This window comes from Choloepus didactylus, chromosome 8 (genome assembly GCF_015220235.1).
Source record: "Choloepus didactylus isolate mChoDid1 chromosome 8, mChoDid1.pri, whole genome shotgun sequence".
In the NCBI taxonomy this organism is placed as follows: domain Eukaryota; kingdom Metazoa; phylum Chordata; class Mammalia; order Pilosa; family Megalonychidae; genus Choloepus; species Choloepus didactylus.
The window spans coordinates 15,403,106-15,429,886 of record NC_051314.1 but is presented as its reverse complement, the minus strand read 5'-3'; the positions used below and the strand labels follow the sequence as shown (position 1 = coordinate 15,429,886).

At 39.4% G+C, this 26,781-nt stretch overlaps 2 protein-coding genes across 4 annotated transcripts in view; one reads left to right on the top strand and one right to left on the bottom strand.

Annotated features, from left to right (window-relative positions):
* KDELR3 (KDEL endoplasmic reticulum protein retention receptor 3) overlaps positions 1-4,133 on the top strand; it is a 10,476-nt gene extending 6,343 nt beyond the window's left edge. The window contains exons 3-5 of one of the 2 annotated variants that reach the window (XM_037845250.1): positions 1,466-1,624; positions 2,295-2,547; positions 3,204-4,133. In XM_037845250.1, the coding sequence (XP_037701178.1) occupies positions 1,466-1,624; positions 2,295-2,547; positions 3,204-3,244 (453 nt within the window). In that variant the 3' untranslated portion in view covers positions 3,245-4,133. Of the gene's footprint in view, positions 1-1,465; positions 1,625-2,294; positions 2,604-3,203 lie in introns of those variants that run through there. The other variant, XM_037845249.1, reaches the window with a different exon arrangement.
* DDX17 (DEAD-box helicase 17) lies at positions 4,131-26,781 on the bottom strand. Of its 2 annotated transcripts, none has more exons than XM_037845247.1 (13): positions 26,403-26,781; positions 22,176-22,326; positions 21,366-21,465; positions 16,370-16,503; positions 15,995-16,060; positions 14,605-14,746; positions 14,147-14,307; positions 13,888-14,060; positions 13,385-13,495; positions 13,078-13,139; positions 12,462-12,521; positions 8,222-8,464; positions 4,131-7,253 (listed from the first exon to the last, which is right to left on the bottom strand). In XM_037845247.1, the coding sequence occupies exons 1-13, from the start codon at positions 26,450-26,452 to the stop codon at positions 6,748-6,750; spliced, it is 1,959 nt and encodes a 652-aa protein (XP_037701175.1). In that variant the 5' UTR covers positions 26,453-26,781; the 3' UTR covers positions 4,131-6,747. The 2 variants fall into 2 exon arrangements, with proteins under 2 accessions (XP_037701175.1, XP_037701176.1); XM_037845248.1 differs by having other exon boundaries at positions 8,228-8,464; positions 26,403-26,780.

Here is a 26,781-nt window from a genome sequence, read left to right as displayed (position 1 = left end):
ATTAGGGCACATTGTCATTCCTAATAAAACAGGAGTCCTGTTTCTAAGGAAGAAGGGCTGCATGAGGTGATTCTACCTATCGTGCAGGGCCGTTGTGATAACATGTGGTGTGCCTAGCACCTAGCAGGTATTTAACAAAAGCGAGTTCTTTTCTCTTCCATGTCAGAGATGTACCTTTGGGATTCCAGGCATCTTGTTCCTAGGATGGAGGGATGGAGGAATGGAGGATGCTCTTAACTGTGGGGTACTGAACTCACTGGGTATGAATTCGGATCTAGGGTCCCAAAATCACTATCTGCTTAAATTCAACACACAGCTATCAGACACCACCTACCTAGTTTATTTCTCCACCCAAGGGTCTGGTTTGGGCAGTCCTGGCAGAGACTGGCAGCCCCAGCCCTTGGCATGATTGAATGAAGTCTGGGAACATCAGAGAGGCCAGTTTCCACATTTGTTATGTTCATAGAAAATGCTCAAACTATGGTGTGTTCATAGAAATGTTCATACTATGGTGTGAAAAAAGCAGTATGTACTGTATACTTGAATTTGTTAAAAATCAAATTCAGGTGATTCATTCACTCACTCCAGGATTTATTTTGTGCCAGGCCTTGAGATAGGAGCTGGGGGTTTAGAAGTGGACAGGACATGGGCCTTACCCTCAAGAGGTCCTCTTGTAGGGGAGACAGACTTGTACACAGACATTTTCGGAACACGTGGTCATGGACTGCAGTGACTATTTTCACGGGACTCTGGTGATACAATGTAGGTAGGTATGCCTCATTCTGGCAAGAAAAGAGTTCTTGAGGACATAACTGAAGTTATTTATGAGTCTTGAAGTAGAAATAGTTCTCTATGCCAGTGTGGTCCTGGACCAAGTTAACAGCATCAACTGGGGACTTTGTAGAAATTCAGAATCTCAGGCCTGCCAAGACCTACTACATCAGAAACTCTGGAGGGGGTGGCCAAGGGGCCATGGTGGGGGAGCAGCCATCTATGTGATTTTGCTTACTGAAGTTTGAGAACCTGGGAGGACAGCCACTGTGATTAGAAAATAGTTTACTGAAGGAGCAATGGCCAAGTGATTTAAGGGGTTATAAGTCGTCGTGGAAGGGCACTCACAAGTCAGTGGTACATATCCAGGAAAGTTGAGGTTTAAAAATTGTTTCAGGAAACAATTTGTTTCAGCAAAGGTCAAGCCTGTTTTTTTGTCTAATGTTCTCCAGATGAATCTTCAAGGTAGCATTATCAGTCCCAAAGAGAAGCATGGAGTTACTTACCAAAAGATAACTTCGGATTCTAGGCCATGGACCTAAGAGAAATTGCAGACACATTTCACCTCTTCTGCCCCAGGCAAAGCACCAGCCCTTAGGTTTACTAGGTCCCAACTCAGGGCAACTTTCTGAGGGTCAGCAAGTAGGCTGAGAAATGACTTCATAGATTCCCAGGTGTGTTTCTCCTTTTTCAGATGGTTTTCCTCCTCTGTGCCTATGTCACAGTGTACATGATCTATGGGAAATTCCGGAAAACATTTGACAGTGAGAATGACACATTCCGTCTGGAGTTTCTCCTGGTCCCCGTGATTGGCCTTTCCTTCCTTGAGAACTACAGTTTCACTCCCCTGGAGGTAAGGGAAGGGATGAAGAGTACTAATCCCCAAAGGTGAGCCTGCTTCCTAATATCCTTCCCTGCGGACCCTCGGGGATGTCTGGGCTGGCCAGCCCCCTTGTTTTCTGCTACATCTATGACCATTACATATATTGTCCAATTATAAACTTAGAAGAAATTGGCAACGCTATTCACCGTGCTCCACTTGAAAATGGGCACATCTAAATATTCATGATGTTCATAGAGAAAACAGGCATCACAGTACAGATTAGGGCTGTTGAGCTCGAGTCCAACCACCAGTGGATAGAAGAGCACGGTCCAGTCCCAGGGATTTTAAGTCAAGTCTGGGCTGTGGCCCAGCAATCCATGTTAATAAGCACCTCAGATTCTGATGCTGGTGATCACGGACTGTATTTTGAGAAGGCATGGACTCAACTGTGGCAAGTTTATACGAAGAAATAACTCTACAACTGTTATGTTCATAGAAATGTTCATACTATGGTGTGAAAAAAGCAGTATGTACTGTATACTTGAATTTGTTAAAAATCAAATATATATTTGCATTTACATAAAACGGTGAAAAAATTTTAAAATATTGAGAATGTGACTTGTCTTTTTTGGCTGTTATTTTCTCCAGTGAACACATTACTTTAGTAATGAAAGGGGGACCCTTTTTCTCTTTGGCTCAGATCCTCTGGACCTTCTCGATCTACCTGGAATCTGTGGCCATTCTGCCTCAGCTCTTCATGATCAGCAAGACTGGAGAGGCTGAGACCATCACTACCCACTATCTGTTCTTTCTGGGTTTATACCGGGCACTCTACCTGGCTAACTGGATCAGGCGGTATCAGACTGAGAATTTCTATGACCAAATTGCAGTGGTGTCTGGAGTAGTACAAACCATCTTCTACTGTGACTTCTTCTACCTGTATGTGACCAAAGGTAAGTGCCAGAATAATGTTGCTGGCATGGGCCCAAGGAATTACTCATCCATTTGAGGGGATAATGAGATGAAAAAGGCAGTGTTTGTGGTACTTACATTCTAATCAGGAGGAGACAAACCATTTTTAGGAAACAAAAAGTGCCATGAAGAAAACAAGCCACTACGACAGTATACTGTCCACTGTGAGCAGAAATGTGAGATGACATGACAGAATTAGGAAAATATGGGAAGAACTGAGAACAGCTTACGTAAAAGCCTCGAGGCAGTAACCAGCTTGTTGTGATGGAAACAGAAAGGCTAGTATGGTCAAAATCCACAAACCGAAAGGTCAGAGGTCAACCAAGATAAATTTACCAAGGGTCTCATAGGCCAGGGTAAGATGTTTGCAAGCTTGCACTGTATTCTGAGACAAAGGGCAGCTCTTAGGGAGCCTTATGAAAGATACTACCTCATTTCTAAAACCAACCCACCACATAGGGTTAAAAAAACAGCTAAAGCAGGCAAACTAGTTATAGCCAGTCTATAGTTTACTGGATGAAATCTTGCTCTTGACTTTTAACATCTTAACACCTGGGCATTAAGGACACCTAGCCTATGCACACATAGTCTTTTTATTGGGATAGTAAACTCTAATCTCATCCCCTTTTCCTTCCAGTCCTTAAAGGAAAGAAGTTAAGTCTTCCAGTGCCAATCTGAGGGCCTTCAGAGATGTTCTACACCTGAAAAAGAATGTGGAGTGAATCATTTCAGATGTTCTCTTTGGGGACTTCCCCATGACTTGGTGCAACTGTTAAAGAACAGTGCTTAGTGTGGATTTCAGCAAAGTACTTAGCATCCGAATCTAGAAGACCTTGTCACCAATAGGATCTCCCCTTAAATGCCTAGAAAAACCTGGGCCAATTACAAAAATACTGGACCCCAAAACTTCAACAGCAACAGAGCTTAAGGTGCCTACCCATGAATGGGTCAAGTAAACCTTACTGTGAGACATGCTGTTTTGACCCATCTGGAAAGGTGGCCCTCTGTAAGAACACCTCAAATGAAGTTGATAATCACTTCAAATACCAGCAGCACTCTGTTCTGGTAATTTTTTGCACTTTCCAGGTAGACCAAATTTATGGAGTAAACAAACAAGGGTGATAGGCCACAGGTGTTAAATGTCGTTTCACATCTAAAGGATGTACCAGCTTTAAACTGTTTCCTAAGCCTTGCCTTTAAAACCCACTTAGGTCTCGTACTGCAATCCACACACCCAGTGCTTGCTAGTCCTGCACTCTACATTAATCCTCCGAATAACCCTGGTTAGGTACCATTAGCCTTATCATTTTACCAATGACAAAACAGACACCCAAGCCCTTAACTACTAGGTATGCTGCCTTATTGCATTTTGATTCAAATTCTTATATTATGACCCTATCAATCCCATCTTCCTTTCAGTTTTAGGTGATAACCAAGGGGATTAAGTCAATCCAAGATCCCCAACCTTGGTCTTGATGACATAAAAACAATCCTAAAAGGACTACCATTTTACTGGATTTAAGCTATACAGAAAATAATTTTTAAGCAATAAAAAGTTCACACCTTATTGTCAACAGTGTTTTTATTTATACCTACAAAAGAAAACAAGATGGTATCAAAAGGACAATTTATAAACTAATAGTAACATAGCTCTTAGCATCCTGTGCCTGAACATCACATCTACAAATCTTTCAAGTCTTATCGCAACAGGAATGTTTTCAGAGACCAGCAAGGACATTAATAGAGAGCACTGATCCAAAGCAAAAGCCACTAACCTTTTAGATCAGAGAAATCCACACAACGAATTGTTAGGGAGGGACTGGGAAGAAGCAGCCCGTGGCTTAAAATTGAAACCCTTTCCCCAAACGAGTTTCAACTATGAATGTAGTAACTAGCATCAAATGAAGGTTTTTCATATTCCAAACCAACAGAACTTGAATTGAGTGACAGACACAGTGGCAGAAGAGTTACTCTAGCACTAGATAGGAAAAACTCCGCTAGATTTCAGCTGTGTTCAGGCCTCAATAGCTTGTTGTATTTGAAATCTGTTATTTTAAATTTTAAGATTACGTCCCTGTTGAAAAAAGGGAAGCAAGCAGCAGACCAAATAAAATACTGCTTGCTTGCCCAGAGATGTTTATCCCAAACAGATGCTTTTAAGAGCTGCAAGAGAAGAGGATAACCCCCTGGTGGCACCTCTATACCACCCCCCCCACCCCACCCCCGAACTTGGTTGTCAAGAGAATGTCTGTAATGGACTGGTCAGGGCATAAATGTTGTGGGGGGGTGGGAGGCATGGTGGGAGAAGACAGGGTGGAAAACAATGACAATGCTTTGGTATGAAAGCAAAGCACTTCTGCCACGTGTTCCTTCCTGTGCTCACCATCCTCCCTTGGCCTCAACTTCTACAAAATGAGGGTGGGGGTGGGGGGTGATGGACAGAGGCAGCAGAGGTAAAGTTAAGGAAGAAGAAAGTGGGGAGGGGAAAGGATGCCAAAGTTCTTACATGCATATAATTTCAGCTTATGCTGACAACCTACCTGTATGTTGCACATTGAACCATACTTTCAGAACCCTCAGAAATCATCCCTTCTCTCTCCCTGAAGAATTTTAAAAGAAAAAACAAAACAAAACAAAACCCTAAAAGAAAAAAAAAATCCTCAACTTTTTAAGATATTTAGATCTTATAAACCAGCAAGCACTCTCAGGCCTCAGCCAGAGTACAGTGAAGCCTTCCTCACCTTTAACTACATTGTGAACAATACCAGTAACAGCATAAAAGAATTAACAGTCTCACACTGAAATCGATTTGGAAGAGGTTTCTGGAGCTCTCATCTTCCTGTCCTGGTGAGTAAAATTCTTTCCAGGTCCATGTGCTATAGGAAATGTCAGTAAAATGGTATTATGAAGTGGACAAACTCACCTACATTCAGTGGGAGAAACAGTAAAGGACTTAAAGCTTTAGCCTTGTGTAACCTTTCTTAAGCACTACCTACCTGTAAAAAGATGAGCACAAAAGGATGCCGAGGAAATTTTGCATCCAGAAGCTGTAAAAAGCACTGCAGAGAACAGGATATGAGGAGAATAGAGTTCATCATGAACCCTATGACTCTTAGTTCAAGATAATTTGGCCAAAAGGGTTGAGTAACTGGTGAAGAGTTGCTTTCATTCTAGCTCTACAAATACTGAGTTAAAAAGAAAAATTGCTCATTTTGAATATATTCTGTTTATAACTAAAGGTGCTTTTTACACTGCAGGTGAATACATAAACTCAACTGATCAATAAAGTAAATTTTCAGTGAGCTTTTATGTTCATTCTGTTCACAGCAGCCATCTGACTGGAAAATGAATTTCATAGCTGGTCCCTGGTTATATGGGGAAGAGAAATAGATACAGCTCCATCCAGATGCTGAGATGTTACAGTTTAACAACTGGAATAAACACTTGGCGTTTTTAATTTAAAACACAACATACTTAAAAAACTCAGACTCAGCAATTCAATTTCTAACTGAACACTAAAATGGTTTTTTTTCAGTAATTGGGGAGGTGTGAGGGAGGCAGAGAGTAAGGGAGAAAACACCAATTAGGAATTTTTTAAAACTGTCAAATGCACGTAACAAGCAACCAGCCAAAATGACAAAGCATTGTCTTAAAAAAAAGTCATCAGGCCCGAGAAAGCCTGTTCCAAAGTGAGAAGTGTATAGCATTATAGAAAATGTACAGGAAATTCCCCTTGGCTTTCTAACCCAGTAATGAGAGCAATTTAAAGCACAGATGCCGTCTTCTGCAGAATTCAGCCCTCCACCCTACCCAACTCAGGACAACAAAAAATGGGCTCCCCCAAAATGGCCTAATACCTTATTTCCTCTTTTAAGATGGAAAATATCAGCTCAAATATCCTCAACATGCAAGGAATTGGGAAAAAATTAATCTCTTCTAGTCAGCTATTTATATATTGGTGTTTTTTTTTTTTTTTTTTTTTTTACAAAATCTGTTACTACAGACTGGACCATTTTGGCGGGCAGAAGAAACCTGGCAGTGAATCCTAACTAATCTGCATAATAGACAAATCACAATGGTTGGGGAAAAATAAAAAAGAAAAAGGAAGAGGAACAAAAAGAAAAGACAGCGTTCCTTTAAATGTAATTAAGTCTGCACAAGTCATTACCACTTGAGTGGTTTCATTTACGCGAAGGAGGAGGAGGAGGTGGGGGAGGGGGGTATTGGTAGGCAGTCTGCCCCATGTAACCTATCATATTGGTAGCTCCCGGAGGCTGCGCAAACTGTTGTGACATCAGCGGCTGTGGCTGCTGCCCAGACCGACCTATCCCACTAAACTGCTGGCTAGAGCTCTGTGAACTTCTCCCAGTTGAGGTGGTACTACTAGCCCCATAAGTGCCAGCACCATATTCTTGGGCTGTATAACCACTGGTGCCATAAGCAGCTGCCCCATAGGTGCCTTGACCATAGGTGTATTGGCCTGCTTGTGCTCCAAAGGTGGAATTAGGACTTCCATAGCCACTGCCATTAGCATAACTGGCTCTATCGGTTTCACTACGATCCCGATAACTTGCAGAGTCTCTCCGGCCACTATCCTTGACTCCCCGAAGCCTTCGGTCACACTCATCTTGATACATCAGATTAGGATTGTTGGCTGAAGAAGTGGTCCGATATCGAGAACGACCTCCTGGATGGAAGGACACAGGGAACTTTTAGTGCCAAATAACATGACTAAAACATAACCATATAAAAACTCTATTCGGTACAAAAGCATCTGGCATTCTTTCCCGACCTTTAGGCAGGCAAGCATCCAAATCAGTACTTTAAGGATATACCCATATTTTGATTCTTTTAACTAGACATGTGGAAAAGAGTGAAAAAATGCACCCTCTAAGTTGCTCAAAATATAACTTCCCACTCTTTTAAGACTCTTACGTTACTTTAGAATAGCCAAGAAACATACTCTCAGAAATTTAGGAATAATGGCCATGAGATTTAGGTGAGTTACCCTATTAAAAATAAGACAAGCAGCTAAGCTCATATCACCATGAAGGAGTCCTCTACTAGACTGCAATGGTTCTCAAAGGTTGCTCTGTGGACATAGCGGCTTCAGAATCATCTCAGAAGTTTAAAAAAAAAGTACAGTTCCTGGCCCAATTCCAAGCCTACTAAATAGAATTTGTAAAACCTCTCAGGTGATTCTGTGAATCTGCATGAAGTTGGGAATAAATAATATCAAACTGGGAGTTAAGAGAGACCAGATCAGAGTATATTTTGAAACCATGTAGTATTCAAATCCAATCGCTATGCCTTGGTTTCTGCTACTATAAAATGATGTAAATGTACTGTTCTCTTCATATGGAGAACTAAAGGCTTAATACACTGCTAAACCGTTTAAAGGCATTAAAAATACAATTTAGCTTAATTTTCAATATATACCACATATCATAAAACTTCAGTTTTATAAGTAGGAAACTACTACAGGCCCCCAACCTTCCTATTTTCTTACTTAACAGAGATTACAAAAACCCTTAGACTCAGACCCTCGTTATTAAACAAACAACAAACTTACAGCCTTCACAGGAAAAGAAAAAAATAGAGTATAATGAACACAAAAAGATACCTTGGCAGTACCTGGAAAACTCCAGGACTTACCCTTACCCCCTCCTCCGCCGCCTCCTCTATGGTCCACCAGCTGCATCAGTTTTGGATTGATAGCCTGATTAGCCTCTTCCAGCACTTTGATCAGCTCTCTGGCCTGCTTTAAGTTCCCTGGGGTGAAGAAGGTGTAGGCAGTGCCTTTGTTGGTGCTACGGGCTGTTCGGCCAATACGGTGCACATAATCCTCTGAGCTGTTTGGATAGTCATAGTTGATCACAAACTTGACATCTTCCACATCTTCCAAGTCAATGATGAGTCAGTGTGTAGGTTGAAGTGGCAGGGAAAGAGAAGGTAAAGGACATGCCAACGACAGGTGGGAAGCACGAATGCAGATGACAGCAAGAGGAGAGAAAGCTAAGTCAGTAACCACTCTGAACAAGAACCCCCAAAAAAATGAAGAGAGAGACTCATCCCAACAGAGTAAGAGAGTATTAGTGATTCTTGGGACATGCCCAGGGAGCAGTATCTTTATTAGCTGTAAACCCCTGAGGGAACCCAATCAACCACCCAGACGCCTGCCTTTTCTGTATTGTACACCAAGGTACTGGCAGAAGTTGTACAAAGGTTGGTCTTCAGAATGGCAAACTGCAGTTCTGTTGTTTCCAAAACTGGCATGTAGAAGAAAGAAGTGGTTACAAGGCCAGATCACTTCTACTCTGTTGGGAGAAGCCTGACAAAAATCTATCGTAATATAACAAACTTACCTTTAAACCAGTCACAGAGCAAAATGAAAAAAGAAGCTTCATATACTCTATTACTACATTTTCAAAAAAGACTAATCAAAATACTTAGGTTTCATTAGTATTTTTTTTGCTAGTATCTTTTTAAAAACTCAGCTAAGAGGCAAAGTTGCTAAGTACACTCATTTTCCTTTGCAGAAATATCCAAATTATCTCTTCCCCTTTCAATTACCACAAGAGCACATTACACTAAAATTTCACTCTACTACCAAGCCCAGCTTTTGCCAAATGAGGTTTTTTGCTCAACTCAAGGTTATTTCAACTTAGTACTTGCTTCAATTGTCAAGATTGTCTACAAGACCTGGAAAATTAAATAGACGAGTGTGGGAAAACCATGAAACCTTGAGACACAAGTTTAATATTCTGTCCACTGCTGGGAATTGGGTTGAAAAACCTCCTAATGCTTTAAGTATGTAAATGTTAGTGTAATGCTTTCAGCTAAATGTATAGTTTTACCTACTTAAAAACAAACAAGTTTAAGAATATAACAAAGAGTCCTAATGTTTTGTGGAAAAAATCTGCATTTTACAAAGAATATCCAGAAAATATCCTAGATAAAACACAGATTTTTGTGATATAAATAATTAAAAAACATTCTCTGTTTGTTACCAGACCGATGCACACTCCCTCCTCCTTTGGGAAACCGCTGCAGCCGATCCCGTCTCTTTGCCTTTTATTTTTGGCGGCCTCCTTTCGAAAACTCCGCCTTCTGACACGGGACCACTGGAGCGCGGGGAGCATGCATCAAGGGTCCGTGGCAGTGAGAAGTCCCCACACACGCTCGCTCTGTGAACTGGCTTAGATGCTTCTCTGTAGCCCCATTTGGTTGCCAAGCGCCGGAGAACCTGGGTTCGGGTAAAAATTTCAGGTCCTCCAACGCCTCCCCCAAGGATAATTGGGGTGATTGTAGAAAAAAATAATTAATAAAAAAATGTAAGTTACATCCAAAGGGTCAGACTGCATCTATTGCCCAGACTGGATTAATTTCAGGGGAAAAGGGGAGATGATTAAAAAAAAAAAAAATACAAAAAACAAAATTCAACTGTTGTTAAAGGGCCTGTGAAGAAAGGGGCATTTTGTCTGTTTCTTATTACAATAAGGGCTCCTCAGTCTTTACTGACCCTTAAAGTCCTGAATCACACCAGAAAGACGAGAAGGCAGTTATCACAGGGGGCAGCGTGAGTCTCCGGCTAGGGTCTCTGAGACAACCAAGGGAAAAAAATTGACAGGGCCAGGATGGATGTAAGATGGGGAGATGGGGAATTGTGCTCCATGACAAAATCTTCAGAGCTAGAATAATGCTCCTTAATCAATCCCATTGTGTGACCAGCAGAGCAAGTTGAATTACTGCACTGGAAGCACAGAGGTATGCTTTCCTAGCAGAAAGCACTGGGGACTGGAGTCAATAGTTCAGATTCTAATACTTGGGAGTATTTCTGTAGGGGCTCAGGAGGGGGCAGACATGGTGCAAGTTCTTCGTACAAGAAAGGTATCCGTGTATGCACACACACAGCTGGCTGAGGGCACATAAGAGCAAGCGCAGAATTTGGTTTTCTCCAGTCAAGCCTGCCCTGATGTTATTTGTGCACTGCCACAATATTATCTTGCTGCCTTTATAGAAGATGCTGTAGCAAGGTAAGAAATTGAGAAGTTAATGTTTTGGCCAGCTGCCTGGGATAAGAATCTTGCCTGACATCAAAGTCTCAATGACATGGCCTGAATCTCTAATCACTAATGGGGAGGGACTAAGACTAGCTAACAGGCTCATCTAGAGCTGCTTCGGGCCAATGTAGATTTGCCTCGGCCAAGTACTGAGTGATCTGCAGCTGATACCAAAGCTTCTGTTAAAAAACAAAACAAAATAAATTCAATACTTTTAATTTAACAGTGTGTAGTTTCAACAAAAAAAGGAAAAATAAAAAATATCCCAGTGAAAAAGGAGAGTGGTTTTCTGAGGATGACTGTAAATGAAATAACGGGAATCAGAACTTACCTGGGGGGAACATTTAAGAAGTCATCTCTTGACAGGATGTGTAAAAAGGCCTGGTGACTCAGCTAAAAATTGCACCCCTGTCTATGAAGTAAGCCTTCACTTTCCAGGATCGTATAGGACCTTGGTCAGAATTCTGCCATTCTGGTGGGTTTTCCCCCTCTTGATTTTTACAAGGCAGCAAACAAAGGGGCCCAAAATAAGCACTGATGTTGAGTAACAAGAAACAGACTCGGGTACCTTCCCTTTCCCCTCACTTGGATAAGTGGGGGTGGGATTAAGAGTCTAAAGTTATTGTCATGGTAGCCAATTGAGTTGGTTTAGGAATGCAAGGGGACACAGAGCAAATATATGTTTTTAATTGTCTAGGCAAGATGCACAAAGAAGCTACCAGCACATAGCAAGCCTGTTTAAAAACTACCATTACTGAAAGCTTTTATGTAAACTGCTTTCAGGCCTCAGCCTCTTCTCCCAACAGGCTCAAGTTCTAACTGCATAGATCCAGACATGACCTCAGAGAGCAGAGACAATTTTCAATCATGGCTATAGGTCACCACCTCTGAAGGAGGGAATGATGAGTGTAATGTATAAAAACGCTTTTATCACTTTTGTATTCTAGTTTCAATACTTGTTCTCTTTATATTAAATATTATCAAGGAATATAAAACTTCTCACCTCACTAGGCAAGAAATCAAATACTTGTCAATAATCTGAAGATTGCTTGTGACAGAAATCATTTCATTTTTTAATTTATAAAAGTTTTGATTTAGCCCTGTTTAGCTCAGAATGGGCTAAAGGACCTCAAAATATCTGTATACATCTTAAATCATAACAGAAAACTCCAGAACACCATCTTCAAATTAAGTTCTTAAAATAGAAGGTAACACATTTTTGGTTCAAGTACAGGTGGGAGAAGGGGATAACTCAGTGTCCATAAGAAGTTTAATTCCATAAACAAAACTGGGTAATGAAGTTTTAATTGTTATACAATACCACATTACAAGCTTATTATTAAGTCTCAAGAATAAATTATGTTAGCATCCATGGAAATGGACCTCCATATATACCTAGCATAGACAGACTGGTATAGGGAAAAGGGTAAAACTGATGAAACCAGTTTAAAATAGCTAGATGACAGCAGGCCCACTCTACACAGCCAGAAAACAGAATAAAACCAGGAAGAAGTTGGGCTTGGGCTGCTTAACTGAACGTCTCCTCTCCCTCTAACTGAACAGTCATGCCTAGGCCTTGCTGCAGACCAAAGCCTGTTTGTTAGGAGCAGGAAGAGACTTTGAAAACTAAATTAAAAAAAAAAAAAAAAAAAAAAAAAAAAAAAAAAAAATCAAGGTTAAAATAAAGTTGTGGGGGTGTCACACTTTGTCTTGTTCTCTTTTAAATATTTATCTAAAACACACACATATACAACTCTAATTTGAAGCAACAAACGTTATCTTTAAACCGAAAGATATATATACCATTAATAGAGACACCTATCTATACAAACCTAGCCCACGGGAGGCTACATCCGTGGCAATGAGGATGGGAGCCTTTCCAGAACGGAACTCTGCAAAACAAGAGCGGTACAATGAAAGCCAAGTTATGCAACCAAGGCTAACTGACATGTCTTAAAAGATAATGAAGTAAACATTCCTAGCTATCTGGCACTTTTACCGTACCGTGTTAAAATTTCAAATAATAGTCACAGAAAATGCCAAGCTCTTTTGGAAATAACTAAACCAAAAATGGAGGGGAAAGGGCAAGGAAGAGATAGAAACAGTCTTTTCCCCAAGATGCAAGCATGTTATTTTTAAAATATGGTTTCACTGAATGGTCTTCCCATAAGAATAGTCCTTAAAAAAAAAAAAAAAAAAACTATCTGAGGCAAAATGCCTATTTCTGCAAATAGGTTTCATTGGAACAGTCAGGCCATTCCTTTACATATTGTCTATAGTTGCTTCTGTACTACAAAGAGGTGAATAGCTGTGTCAGAGACTACCATATGACATGCAAAGCTAAAAATAATATATGATCCTGTATACAGAGGTTTACTGAACCCTGAAACAGAGCACATGACTTCTGATAAGAAAATATCCATTGAAAATGCTTAGTTTTGAACTCACCGTTAAGTACCCAATCTCTTTCTGGTTGACTCTTGTCTCCATGGATACACATAGCTGGCCACCTGTTAGCAGACACCAATATTTTAGAAAGCTTTAATAAATGAGGAAAAAATGAAGTTTTAAAAGTAAGTGCTGGTCATATGTGATTTTGATAATGTTTGTTAGGCTACATGAGCAGACTTCTGTGCCATTTTAAAGAGAAACTTGTGAGTTAAGCCTCACTGAAATACTGTATGACATTCACAATACTTAGAAGTTCCTAAAAAATTACAGAATTGGAGGTCAATCAGCTTGGTGCCACACTCACCCATCTCTGCGCATCCTTCGAGTAAGGTCATCACAGCGTCTCTTGGTCTCCACAAATATTATTGTCTTATTTTCTTTTTCAGCCATTATTTCCTCCATGAGTTGGATCAATCTGAAAGCAAGACCAACAATTAATGCACACGGAAAAGCCATCCCTATAAATTATGTGAAGAACTCACATGATCCTCACAGCAAGCCTGAGGTAGGTGGTATTATACCCACTTGACAGATGACAGAAATGAGGGACCACGAGGTAACCCACCCAAAATTATACAGTAGTAGTTAAGGCAGAGCTGGGATTCAAATTCAAGAATCCAAAATTCTTCCCTTTAACCAAAAAGCTTAACGCTGATACAAAGGATGTACTGTTGGAAAGCTATCTGTGCTTTTAAATATGTTTTCGGGCCTCAAATTGATAAGACTTCCCTAACATTTTAATTTTGGAGAATTATTAGGATGCACTTATTAGCATTAACAAAGCAAATAATGGAATATCTTTCATACTTGTGGTCTTTTTCACTTTCCATGCAGACATCCACAATCTGGAGGATGTTGTGGTTGGCACTCAACTCCAGATTGCCTACATTGATCTGGGTATAATCACGAAGGAAATCCTCAGCAAGCTGTCTTACTTCTTTTGGCCAGGTTGCACTCCACATCAAGGTCTGCCTGTCAGGCTATCAAGAAAGAATACACTTTTTTTAGGCCAAGAAATTTTAACAGGCAAAGTGCATCAAGGTAGCAAAATATCAGCTCTACACACCCTGATTTGGTCAACAATTTTACGGATCTGGGGTTCAAAGCCCATATCAAGCATTCTGTCAGCCTCATCCAGTACAAGGTAAGTACATCGGCGAAGGTTTGTTTTTCCTGACTCCAAGAAATCTATCAGGCGTCCAGGAGTGGCTATACAGATCTCAACACCTGAAAAACAAAATCAAGATCTAGTTGATTAAGAATTCTCTACATATTGTCCAAGCTTCAGCAAACAAAGAAGCACCAGCTCTGGTGGTTATGCTCAATGCCACAGAACAGCAGCTAAATTGTGATAGAACCTGTAAAAAGTATGAAGTAAAAAGAATTTATGTATGGTTAATTTATTTATAAGCTGCTGAAACATTTACTTTTTTCATTAGTACCCATATTTTTCTCTTCCATTCACAGAAATTGGTCAAGTAAGGTAAGCAAAAAAATTTATAAACTAAAACTTCCTTTCATTACCTCTCTCCAAGTCTCGAATCTGGGGACCTTTGGGAGCGCCTCCATAAATACAAGTACTCTTCAATCTAGAACATTTGCCATAGTCATCAGCCACCTGTTGCACTTGCTGGGCAAGCTCTCTGGTAGGAGCCAGAACTAGACACTTAAACAAACAAACAAAAAACACTTGAGACATTCATCCCCAGTATAGTTTTTTTTTTTTTTTTAAAGTTGTAATTCTTTCCCTATTGTCTAATCTGATACTTTCAAAACATGTGATGGGTAGAAAGGCAGTCCACTGGAGTATGAGAAAAAAATATTTAAGAATTTAAGCAGTATTTAGCATGTGGAATGATACTGGCACCCTCACTTGGCTTACTTTTAATATGTAACAATTTATTGCAGTTACGTATATAATTTAAGTGGATTTACAGATTGTATAACCTGGTTTTAACTACATAACTCCCAGAAAATAAACAAGTAGTTTTAAATTATTATTGCCATGAAACCGTGGAGTAAATGAGTAAGAAACACAGATAAACAAGAAAGTGGTGGAGCTGATAACTTTCTGACTTCTGGTTTAAGCTCTTTGCCAGACACATTAGGCAAAAACAATGATGGCTTATACACAATCTGACAAATAGTTGGACAAAAAAGTGCAAAACCAAGACCCTCTGAAATAGGTAATCATATACACTGTTAATGAACCTTGCTCAGTGTACTGAACCATCAGAAATTAGATAATGATGCTATCTCTGTCAGCCATATATTGAAAAGTAATGGGTTATTTCTCCTGTGAATATTGAGACATACTGTAATAATGTACCTATAATTTAGAAACATATAGAGCAAATGCAAGTGCAATAAAAAAAAAGATACAAACATACATTCAAAAAGTTTGGAGACCACTACTCAAATCTTATAGGGAAGAGCAAAAGTGATCACCAGAAAATCCTGTTGCCCTACAAATATTTGCAAAACTATTACTGAACCACAAACAACACAAATCTTCAACATCACTAAGATCCATAGGGCACAGACCTCATCTCATACTTCTTTTGTACCCTTCCATAGCATCTAAGCATATTTAACAATTAAATATGGCACATGAATGTACTACACAGTAAACACCTGTATCTGAAGACAGCATGCATGGTGGTTTAGAGTTAGACCTTGGCTCAAATTGAAGTTCAACATTTACTAGAGGTGTGACCTGGGGCAAGTCACTTAACTGCACCAGGTCTCAGATTTCTAATCAAAAGACAGGGAGAATACCACTTCCAGTCATCGGGGATGGGGTAAAGGAAGAGATCAAGAATAAAATCAGGTGTATGTAAAGCACAGTGCCCGGACCAAAGTAATCATTATAGTTTTTCTTAAAATTATAAAAAACAAATTGAAACACACTTACAATCGGCCCATCACCCCTTTCCAAGTATGGCTGGTGGTTAATATGAACAATTGCAGGCAGCAAATACTGTGGGGGGGAAAAACGGACTTATAATACCGAAACTAAAGCCATTATCTTAATAATTCTAATTTATCACAGTAATTGATAATACTTAAATAGGAAAATGAAAACCAGAATTCACCACTGCTGCACATAACAGCAATGCATATTTGAACATAAAATGCTTCCATATATTTCAGATGTCTAAGAAAAAGCATAAATATCATCTATACATGCTGATTTACAATTTTACAAAGAATTGAGAATATATGTGATAACCAGAACAAGCAAAATAAGTTACCACAAAGTTAAAATTCTTCAGTTGCTGGTACATACCGCCAATGTCTTCCCGGAGCCAGTCTGAGCAATGCCCACCATATCCCGGCCACTCAAAGCCAAAGGAAATCCCTGGCACTGAATCGGAGTCGGTTCTGTAAAGTGCTGATCCATCAACACATCCATTACATATTCTGTTAAGAATAAACACATTTCTGCTTTTCACAACCAGAAATATTAAAAACTCTAAGCTTTATCCCAAGTATGCAAGGGTGGTTCAACATAAGAAAACCAATAAATGTAATAAAACACATTAATGGAACAAAGGAAAAAACCACATGATCATCTCAACTGACACAGATAAGGCATTTGACAAAATCCAGCATCTCTTCTTGATAAATATCTTGTATTGATAAGAAAGAATGAAAGCTTTCCCTCTAAGATCAAGAATAAGGATGTCCACTGTCACCACCATTATTCAACATTGTACTGAAAGTTCTAGCCAGAGCAATTAGGCAAGAAAAAGAAATAAAAGGCATCCAAATTGGAAAGGAAGAAAAACCTTCCATATTTGTAGATGACATGATCCTATACATCGAAAATCCCAAAACATGTACATCAAAGCTCTTAGAGCTAATAAATTCAGCCACGTGGCGGGGTACAAGATAACATGCAAAGTCAGTAGTGTTTCTATACGGTAGAGTAAGGAACAATCTGAGGAGGCAATCAAGGAAAAAAACTCTATTTACAATAGCAACTGAAAGAATCAAACACCTAGAAATAAATCTAACCAAGGATGTAAAGGACTATGCACAGAAAACTATAAAACGTTACTAAAAGAAATCAAAGAGAACCTAAATAAATGGAAGGACATTCCACGTTCACGGTCTGGAAGACTAAATATCTTTAAGATGTCAACTCTCCCCAGAACGATTTGCAGATTAAATGCAATTCCAATCAATATTCCAACCACCTAAATGGAAACTCTTATTTTATGCATGACTTTTCTGTAAATCTACAATATTTGGTTAAAAAAAAAAATTATTAAAAAAATTCCAACAAATGGAAAAACCAACCATCAAATCCATATGGAATGGCAAGCAGCCCCAAACAGCCAAAACCATCTTGAAAAAGAACAAGATTGGAGCACTTCTCACAAAGCTACAGTAATCAAAATTGCAATGTATGGGGACCAAGGTCAGACTATAGACCAATGGAATCAAACAGAGTTCAGAAATAAACTCTTACATGACCAACTTATCTTTGACAAAGGTGCCAAGTCCTTTCAGTGGGGAAAGAACAGTCTTTTCACAAATGGTGCTGGGAAAACTGAGTAACAATTTATGCAAAAGAATATGCAAAAGAATGGTGGACCCCTACCTCACACCAAATACAAAAATTAACTCAAAAATGGAACATAGACCTAAATATAAGAACTGAAACTATAAATCTCCTACAAGAAAACAAAGGGAAACATCTTCAGGACAATGAGAGTGAGGTGGTGGTTTCTTAAGACTGCACTAAAAGCATAAGCAACAAAGAAAAGGTAGATAAATGGAACCTTATCAAAATTAAAAACTTTTGTTCATCGAAGGACTTTATCAAGAAAGTAAAAAGACAACCCATATGAAATACAAAATGGCTAAGAAGCATGTGAAAAGATGCTCAGCTTCACTAGCTATTAGGGAAATACAAACCAAAACCACAATGAGGTATCATCTCACACCTACTAGAATGGCTGCTATTAAACAGGCAACTACAAGTGTTGGAGAAGATGTGGAAAAATTAGAACATATATTCACTGCTGGTGGGAATGTAAAATGGTACAGCCGCTGTGGAGGACAGTTTGGCAGTTCCTCAGGAAGCTAAGTACTGAGTTGCCTCACAACCTGGCAATTTTGCTACTTGGGATATACCCTGAAGATCTGAAAGCAGGGATGTTTTGGCATTATTCACAACTGCCAAAAGATGGAAACAACCGAAGTGTCCATCAACAGATGAATGGATAAACAAAATGTGGCACACACATATGATGGAATATTACTCAGCAGTAAGAAGGAAAAAAGTCCTGAAGCGTGCGACAACATGCTTCAACAGGGTTCACATGTGAACCCTGAGGACAGTATGTTAAGTGAAATAAGTCAGACACAAAAGGACAAATATTTGTGATCTCACTGATATGAACCAATTATAATATGTAAACTATAGGTTACCAGATATAGAATGCATCTAAAGAATGGGGAGTAGATGCTTAATATGTGTACAATGTTTAACTATGGTGAACTTAAACATTTGGAAATGGACAGAGGTGACAGTAGAGAATAATCAACAAGAGCTGAATAGTGTGTGAGTCGGTGGAAGGGGAAGTTTAGAGTCATGTATGTCACCAGAAGGAAAGCTGGAGGTTAAAACATGGGAATGTGTGACACAGTGAATCTTGTGGTGTACAATGTTTGTGATTAACTGTACAAACATAAAAAAGTTATTTCATGAACTAGAGCAGATGTACGACACTATTGTAAGAGTTAGTAATAGAGGGGTTGTGCCGGTTTGAATGTATTACGTCCCCCAGAAAAAGCCATATGCTTTGATGTAATCTTGTGTGGGCAGACGTTTTCTAATTCTTTGAGTGTTGCTTTGGAATGTGCCCCACCCAGCTGTGGGTGATGACTCTGATGAGATATTCCCATGGAGGCAAGGCCCCACCCATTCAGGGTGGGCCTTGATCAGTGGAGCCATATAAATGAACTGACTCAAAGAGAAGGAACTCAGTGCAGCTGTGAGTGACGTTCTGAAGCGGAGCAAGCTTGCTAGAGAGGAACGTCCTGGGAGAAAGCCATTTTGAAACCAGAACTTTGGAGCAGATGCCAGCCACATGCCTTCCCAGCTAACAGAGTTTTTCTAGACGCCATTGGCCATCCTCCAGTGAAGGTACCCGATTACTGATGTGTTACCTTGGACACTTTATGGCCTTAAGACTGTAACTGTGTAGCCAAATAAACCCCCTTTTTATAAAAGCCAATCCATCTCTGGTGTTTTGCATTCTGCAGCATTAGCAAACTAGAACGGGGTATATGGGAAAAACAGAATGAATTCCAAACTATGGACTATAGTTAACAGTAATACTTAATACTCTTTCATCAACAGTAACAAATGTCCCACATCAATACTATGGATCAATAAATATGGAGGGCTAAGGAGTATGGGAAGATTAGGGTTTTCTTTTTCATTTTTATTTATTTTCTGGAGTAATGAAAATGTTCTAAATTTGATCATGGGGCTATCTGCATAACTATGTGATGATACTGTGAACCAGTGATTGTATACTTCGATGGTTTCTGTGCTGTTGAATATTATCTCAATAAAAGTGCATTTAAAAAAAAAAAAAAAAAAAAGACAACCTATGGCATGGGAGAAAATATTTGGAAACCATATCTCTGACAAAGGTTTAAAAGGTTTCATATCCAAAACACATACAGACATTTTACAACTCGTCAACAAAAAGACACGTGATCCAATTAAAAAAACTGGGGAAAAAACTTGAATAGACATTTCTCCCAAGACATGTAAATGCCAATAAGAACATGAAAAGATGCTCAGCCATCAGCTATCAGGCAAACGCAAATCAAAACTACAATAGAGAGACCATCTCACAGTCAGTAGAATGGCTGCTATTAAGAAAATGGTTTAAAAGAGTTGGAGAAGCTGTGGAGTTTAAAAAGGAACACTTATTCACTGTTGGTGGAAATGTAAAATGGTGCAAGCTACTGTGCTTCCTCAAAAAGTTAAATACAGAATTACCATATGACCAGCAATCCCCCACTAGGTATATATATACCTAAAAAAATTTAAAGCAGGGACCTGACCAGACATTTTACATCAATGTTCATAGCGGCATTATTCACAACCACCAAAAGGAGAAATAACCCAAGTGTCTATGAACAGATGAATGGATAAACAAAATATGGAATGTATGTATATATATTTACACAATGGAATATTATTTGGCCATAGAAAGGAATGAAGTTCTGAGGCATGCTATATGGATGAACCTTGAAGACATCATGTTAAGTGAAATAAGCCAGACACAAAATGATAAATACTGTATGGTCTCACTGATATGAAATAAGCAGAATATGCATATCCTTCAAAGTCAGAAACTAGAAGGTGGGTTACCAGGGGCCAGGTAGGGGCAGGGAATGGGGACTAATTTTCTAACTGGTAAGGAGTTTCTATTTGGTGTAATAGAAAGGTTTTGGCAATGGATGGTGGTGATGGTAGCACACTGTAAATATATACTTGAATATGGTTTAAAGGGGGAATTTTTATGTTTTATACATGTCACTAGAATAAAAAAACACATTTGTTAATGGGTGTATAATATTTTTTATATGGAGACTATAATTTATTTAATTTATGTAAGGTTTCCTCACATTTTAAAGTTGTGAACCCATAGTAAAACATACAATAAACCTATTTTTGCATTAAAAACAACACCTCTAAACAAATTTACTCAGTTTACATCTCCTCTCCAAGAAAAATATTTTCTTTTATTTCTCAATCTCCTGACCACCTCGCTACTTACTACCTCTATGAGGGCTGCTACCACAGCCATCATCCCTCCCCCTCAAAAACAAAAAAACACTGCCCCAAAAAGCATCTGATAGGTCCTGGGCACAGCAGTCACTCACTGTGCCAAAACGATTTATATACATCTAAAAAGCAATCTATTTCTGCCATTTTCTAAAAGGCAGAAGCAAAATCCTACTGGAAGACGAGAAACTCTCAAAAAGAAAAATGTTCCCAGTCTAAACTGGAGAACAGATAGGAATAAACAAATCTCTTATGCAACAGGTACAGTATTTACCTCTAGTCAGAAGCCGATTTTGAAAAATAAGAAACTGTTATATATTTTAAAAATTATCTTTGTGAACAGTTTACACTTGTCTTTTCAAAAAAATCCTGATCTTGTGTCAAACCCTTTAAATAACCAATTACCCATGTTTACCATTCAACCAAAGTCAACAATTAAGATCCTGGATTGAAAAACACTTACGTGGGAAGTTAGCATGATGGAAGGCAAACACGGGTTTAGGACAAACATCTCCCCCTCTCACTGTAATCTCTTTCTTTCTGCGTAGCTCATCGACCTCATACTGTGGAAAAAATGAAGTAAAACAAGTTAGTAAACAAGTTATTCTAAACACACAAAAGTTTATGCTCCAACCCAGCTTAACAATTATTATCCAATCCACAAACTACAGAGGAAAGCATGTTTTACACAATATAGTGCTTATTTATACATATTACTTCATCTGATCCTCACAACTTTGTTAGTGATGCAAGTGATAAGAGTTCCATTTTCCACCTGAGAAAAGAGATACTCAGAAAGGTTAAGCAACTTGCCCAAGGTCAGATAAAGAGGAGGGAGAAAAGGTGAAACTTATGCCCCTGAGGTCTTTCCACTCTGCTTTCTCCTAAAAAACCAATTATTTCATGGTTAAAGTCCCAAACAATCAGGGTGAGGTTAAAAGAACAAACAGGAATACACAATGTCAATATTTTAAATTTATTTAACTTACTTCATAAATGAAAAGACATAACCTAACATACAGTTAATATTATACAGGACAAATAGGTTGGGAAGCATAATCAATAAATGGAGATGAAGCATTCCATCAGTGCATATTTAAACTGGTTCTTCTTATGAGTGATAGTTTCATAATTTAACAAGCTAAGAGAAGTACCATAACACACTAGAATAACACATAACAGCAGAAGTGGTATGAGTAAAATCCAGTCAGTATGTCCACTTAGTTCATTGATGTATATGAAAAATAAATTAAAAGCAAACAAACAAACTTACTGGGGTCAGCCTTGCCACTTCTGGATGTTCCACATAAAAATTCTTTTCAAACTTGGGGAGCTCACTCAAATCCCACTTCTTTTTACGTAAACGCTCCCCAGGATTACCAAATTTCTTCGGGGGAAGACCACCACCACCTCTTGCTCCAAATCTAGAAACACCAAAATTTTTGTTTATTAGTATTTTAAAGCAATATACTTTACATGCATGTAGAAAGACTGGACATCTCGGATGCTACCAGTACCCTTCCAAAAAATATGTTTTTATTACTTATTTGAAGATGTGTTGGAATGTATCTAAATAATAAAGTATGGGTTTAAAATTTTAAATTATCTTATTTAGAGAAATACAGTGATTTTGATCAATTGTGGAACAAGATCAGGTTTGAATTTTGTGCCGTTTACTGTATGTTTTTAACAATTTAACTTCTCTGTGCCTCAGTTTCCTCTGCTAAGGTAGAAATAACACTACCACCTATTTCATGGGATTGTTGTAACAATGAAATGAATTTGCACATAGGCTTACCTCCAAACTGCCTAAAAGGATGGCTAAAGGAGGGACATTAGTTTAAGCTTAAATTAAGCGCAAAGAAAAATGTGCTTCAATCAAGTACCCCTAAACTTGAAACAGCTTCTTGGACCCCTTCCTCTTTGGAACTGTGATGAGCACTGCTACTGTCTACTAAACTGTTAGGACCCGCAGAGGCCTATAATTCTAAGTCTGCTAGGGTGGTGCCTTTAGTTCATGCTATTATAATATAAGAGCCGTAACAAAAGACTTATGACCTCTTTCCTCATCTCCACCTTAAATCTCTTTTTTGTTCCCAAGCAAATAGTGCTACTAATGTAACTATTAATTTATAGAAGAAACTATTACTAGCGTTATCTAAGGTTACTAAGCTTTATCTAACAAACTTAAAATTCAAAAAGACATTACTTAAAATCAGTTTCTTGTCACTTTATATAGTTTTTACAACTGTTGAGCTCAACTGGAATAGAAATGTGGCCACTGGCCAAACCTGAAAGCTAAATAAAATTAGAAGCTACTTTTCCTAGAAGAATCCTAACATTAAGATGGCCTTCATTTCTGTATTCAAACTATGAAAACGGTGGGACACTGGTTTACAACTAGTATACAGAATTTTTTTATCCAATTTCTTCACTCTTTATGAGACACTACACTGAATTTAATTTCCCTTTTCCACTCCAACCCACTCATAACATCATCTCATATAAAGTTCCACTTTGCAGTTGACAGGCAGTAGCTACATGTACAATTTTAAGGCTCTCGATTTCCTCTAATTCACAGTATTAGACATTTCTCTAAATACAAAGACTGACAAGAGAAAATTTTACTGGGGACCAATCGCCATTGATGCACAATAATTGTGCAAACTTGGCTGACTAGATCTATATTACTAATGAACCAGTAAGAGAAACCAGCAGAGAAATTAGAAATGAAAACAGGAAAAGCAAATAGGCAGAGAGAGACATGTATCAAAGAAAAAATATCAATGACATCTCTAACAAGCCTTCAGGCTTAGTGTTCAATGCAGAACAGGGCCACCAGCCACCCTGGATTAGCCCTTCCTCCTCCCTTTACTTGTGCAGGCTGCAGCTAGAACAATTCTAAATAAAGTACTATTCATGAAGTGAAAAGCCACGTCTTTAGGTCGTCACTGTCTTGCAAAGAAAATCACAATAACCACAGACCAATTTTTAGAGATTGCCAGTCAGGTTTATAAAAATTTGCGGATCCCCGAAGTGCCATTTCAATATGATTTTCCTGCAAAAACTAGAACTATTGAAAGTAAAGTTCCTTTTAAAGTTTATTATAAACAGCCTTTTATTTTTTAAAAAAATTTCTTTCTTTCTTCCAGTATCCTGGCTATTTATCTAAAACATACTACTCCACACTCAAGATATAAGCTGAAAGATGAGGTTCTTAAAATATACGCTGCCTTCCATGTTTGTAATTAATACTGACCTCAAATCTCAAAGAGCCTCTGCCTAATTCCAGAGCATAACCAGTGCAAATCCCTGGCACATGAGGCTGCTTATTAAATGCTTTTACTGAATCAATATTAACAGTTTAATTGGCTTTGTAACAATGCAGCTTTGAGGATTCTATGGACATACAAATTACGCTAATTTAAATGTACAATGTATATCATCTTTGGACTGCGTATGTGCATACACTGCTGTTAGCCATTCCCTTTTGAAAGTAATAATCCATTTCAGCTCTGTAACATTCAGTTAAGAATGAAACAACTGAAATTATATACAAAATTTCATACTGAGGCTGGACCTAGGAGACAGGCCTTATTTAAAAAGTGCCATTTTGTTTAAACGAACAACTTTTAACAACTTTCAAAGCTTTTTAAAAACTGTTACCTAATACACAAAGAATCAATATGGGATAAAGTAAGTATGGATTAGCTCATTTTTTCCCTCTTTTCAGATAACGCCTCACTCAAAGCATATACAGTGTAAGAAAACATTTAACCAAACACTTTGGTAAAGAGATCACCACTAGTATTTTGGTAGCTCTCAGGTGTCCACTTCAAGTTTAGACTCCCCACCACAACTACCTTGCATTTTGTTATATAATGCCTCACATCTATAGTTTTACACATTTGTATACATCCCTAAATTGCTGTCCGTCTACCATGACCTGATTTTTAAAAAAACTCAACATTGTGTTTGGGAATCATCCATGCTGATTCAAGTTCATTCATTTTTGCTGCTGTACTGCATTTTATTACATGAATACCCACAATTTAGCCAGACTTTTGGGTTGTCTTCAATCTTCTGCCATTATGAACAATGTTGCCATAAATGTTTTTTACGTGTATCCTGGGGACACGTGTGCAAGAGTTTCTCTAGGCCCTAGAGTCTAGGGTATAAAGCTTGGAGAGGAATTACTGGGTCATTTTCAACTGTATTAAATAATGCAAAATTCTTTTTCCTAAGTGGTTGTAATTCACTTCTCAACTTAGCTATACTATGAAACATAAAAGCAAACATTCCACACTTCTAGCCTCCATGTTTAATACTAAAATCAAATATTTTCTTAACAAGATAGAAGTCCAAAGAATAACTTTTTATATTGTAAATTAAGTGTTAACTGAGGTGCTTGTGGCTAGTAAGTCTGGTGCTTCTGTATTAGAACCACAAAAGACAAGTAAAGCTAATTATTACTCCCATCTTCAGGTAAGAAAACAGGCTCATAAAGGTTGAGGATCTTGACCAAGATCACAATTATATTACGAAATGGCATCACACTGCTCTTTATCCAGAGATACAACTTTCAAAACTAAGCAACTTTTTTAGCCGACATTAAGATCTGTATCTCCGCATGCGGAAAGAGTTCAGGGTTAATCTCATGTTAGCTTCCAACCCAGTAACCTTGGGTTTACCATATCAAAAACTTCCTCGGTGGGTCTGGTAGTTAGTACTGCAGTCTAATCAGAGACGAAGGAAAAATGTCATCGTTACAATAACAACCACAAAAACAAAACAAAACAAAAAACTCTCTCTTCGCAATTACAGCAACTCTGAAGGCAAGTAATTCCGTTGCTTTATATTTCCATACGCTTCCTCTGAATTACTTTAAAAAGAAAGTGACTGAAAAATGTATTTTTAAAACTAAAAGTCGGCTTTTGTCTACAGTTCCAAATCAGGTTTCCAGTTCCGCTAACAGTTGTCTCTTGCGTTAGAGGAAAGCCATCTGCGCGTTAAGATTTTCCGAGGCTTAGCTCGGAGATATCTTCCTCTTCTCTCAACAAGAGCATCCGTGTTTTACAGAGGAACGCTGAAGCCTGCAGAGATCAAATAACTTGCCCAAAAAGACCCGGCTCTAGGAGCCAGGCGAGGCCCAGGGCGGCTAGGCGGCGGCCAGGCCGCCCCTCCTGCAATCGGCCCAGTCCCGGCCTCTCCGCTCCCCCCAGGCTAGGCCGCGCCACGACGGCCTCCACAAGGAGGGGCTCGGGCGTCGCCAAGCGCCCGCTCCTCCTGCCAGGTCATGAGTGACCCCGGGGCCGAGGCCCAGGCCCGCACACTGAACTGCTATTATCTCTCGGGTAGCCTCGACTCCCGGGCTCGGGAGGGATCCCCTCGAAGTCCCCCGCTAGGACAGAGGTCTCAGTCTTCTCAGGAAGTAACCCCCACCCCCACCCACCCCACGCAGACGCAGGGCCTTTCTTCTCCACCTCCCTCACTCCCTTACCCTCCGCGGTCACGATCCCGGTCCCGGTCCCCAAAGCCGCCTCCGCGCATGGTCCCAAATGGATAGAGATCTGGGAGCGGGGCACGGATGGCCGGGCTTGGGAGGGCCTGCGGCTCCGGTCTGGTGATGACCGATGGCGGCGGCGCCTCCGCTGTTGGGGCGGCGGCAGGCGCGGCGCTCTCTCGCTCCGACGCGCTATCTCCCGTCGCAGACGCCACCGTCGCCGCCTCTCTCGTCGGAGACGGGAGCAAACTACAGAGAATCGGGGATATAAAAACGGTGGGTAGGTTTGGCTACGCTCAAACCCGGCTTCGCCGCGGTTTAGGCGTCTCCTGCCTTTCCCAGCGACTGCACAAAATGGCGGCCGCCGCTCAGACTA

What these genes read in the sequence shown, in the direction of transcription:
- DDX17 (XM_037845247.1), bottom strand. Translation starts at nt 26,452, where the DNA reads ATGCGCGGAGGCGGCTTTGGGGACCGGGACCGGGATCGTGACCGCGGA. An exon ending in AAGTGGCAAGGCTGACCCCA is followed by an intron (nt 21,466 to 22,175) that starts GTAAGTTTGTTT and finishes TTTTTTCCACAG; the next exon opens with TATGAGGTCGATGAGCTACG. An exon ending in GCTCCGGGAAGACATTGGCG is followed by an intron (nt 16,061 to 16,369) that starts GTATGTACCAGC and finishes TCCCCCCCACAG; the next exon opens with TATTTGCTGCCTGCAATTGT.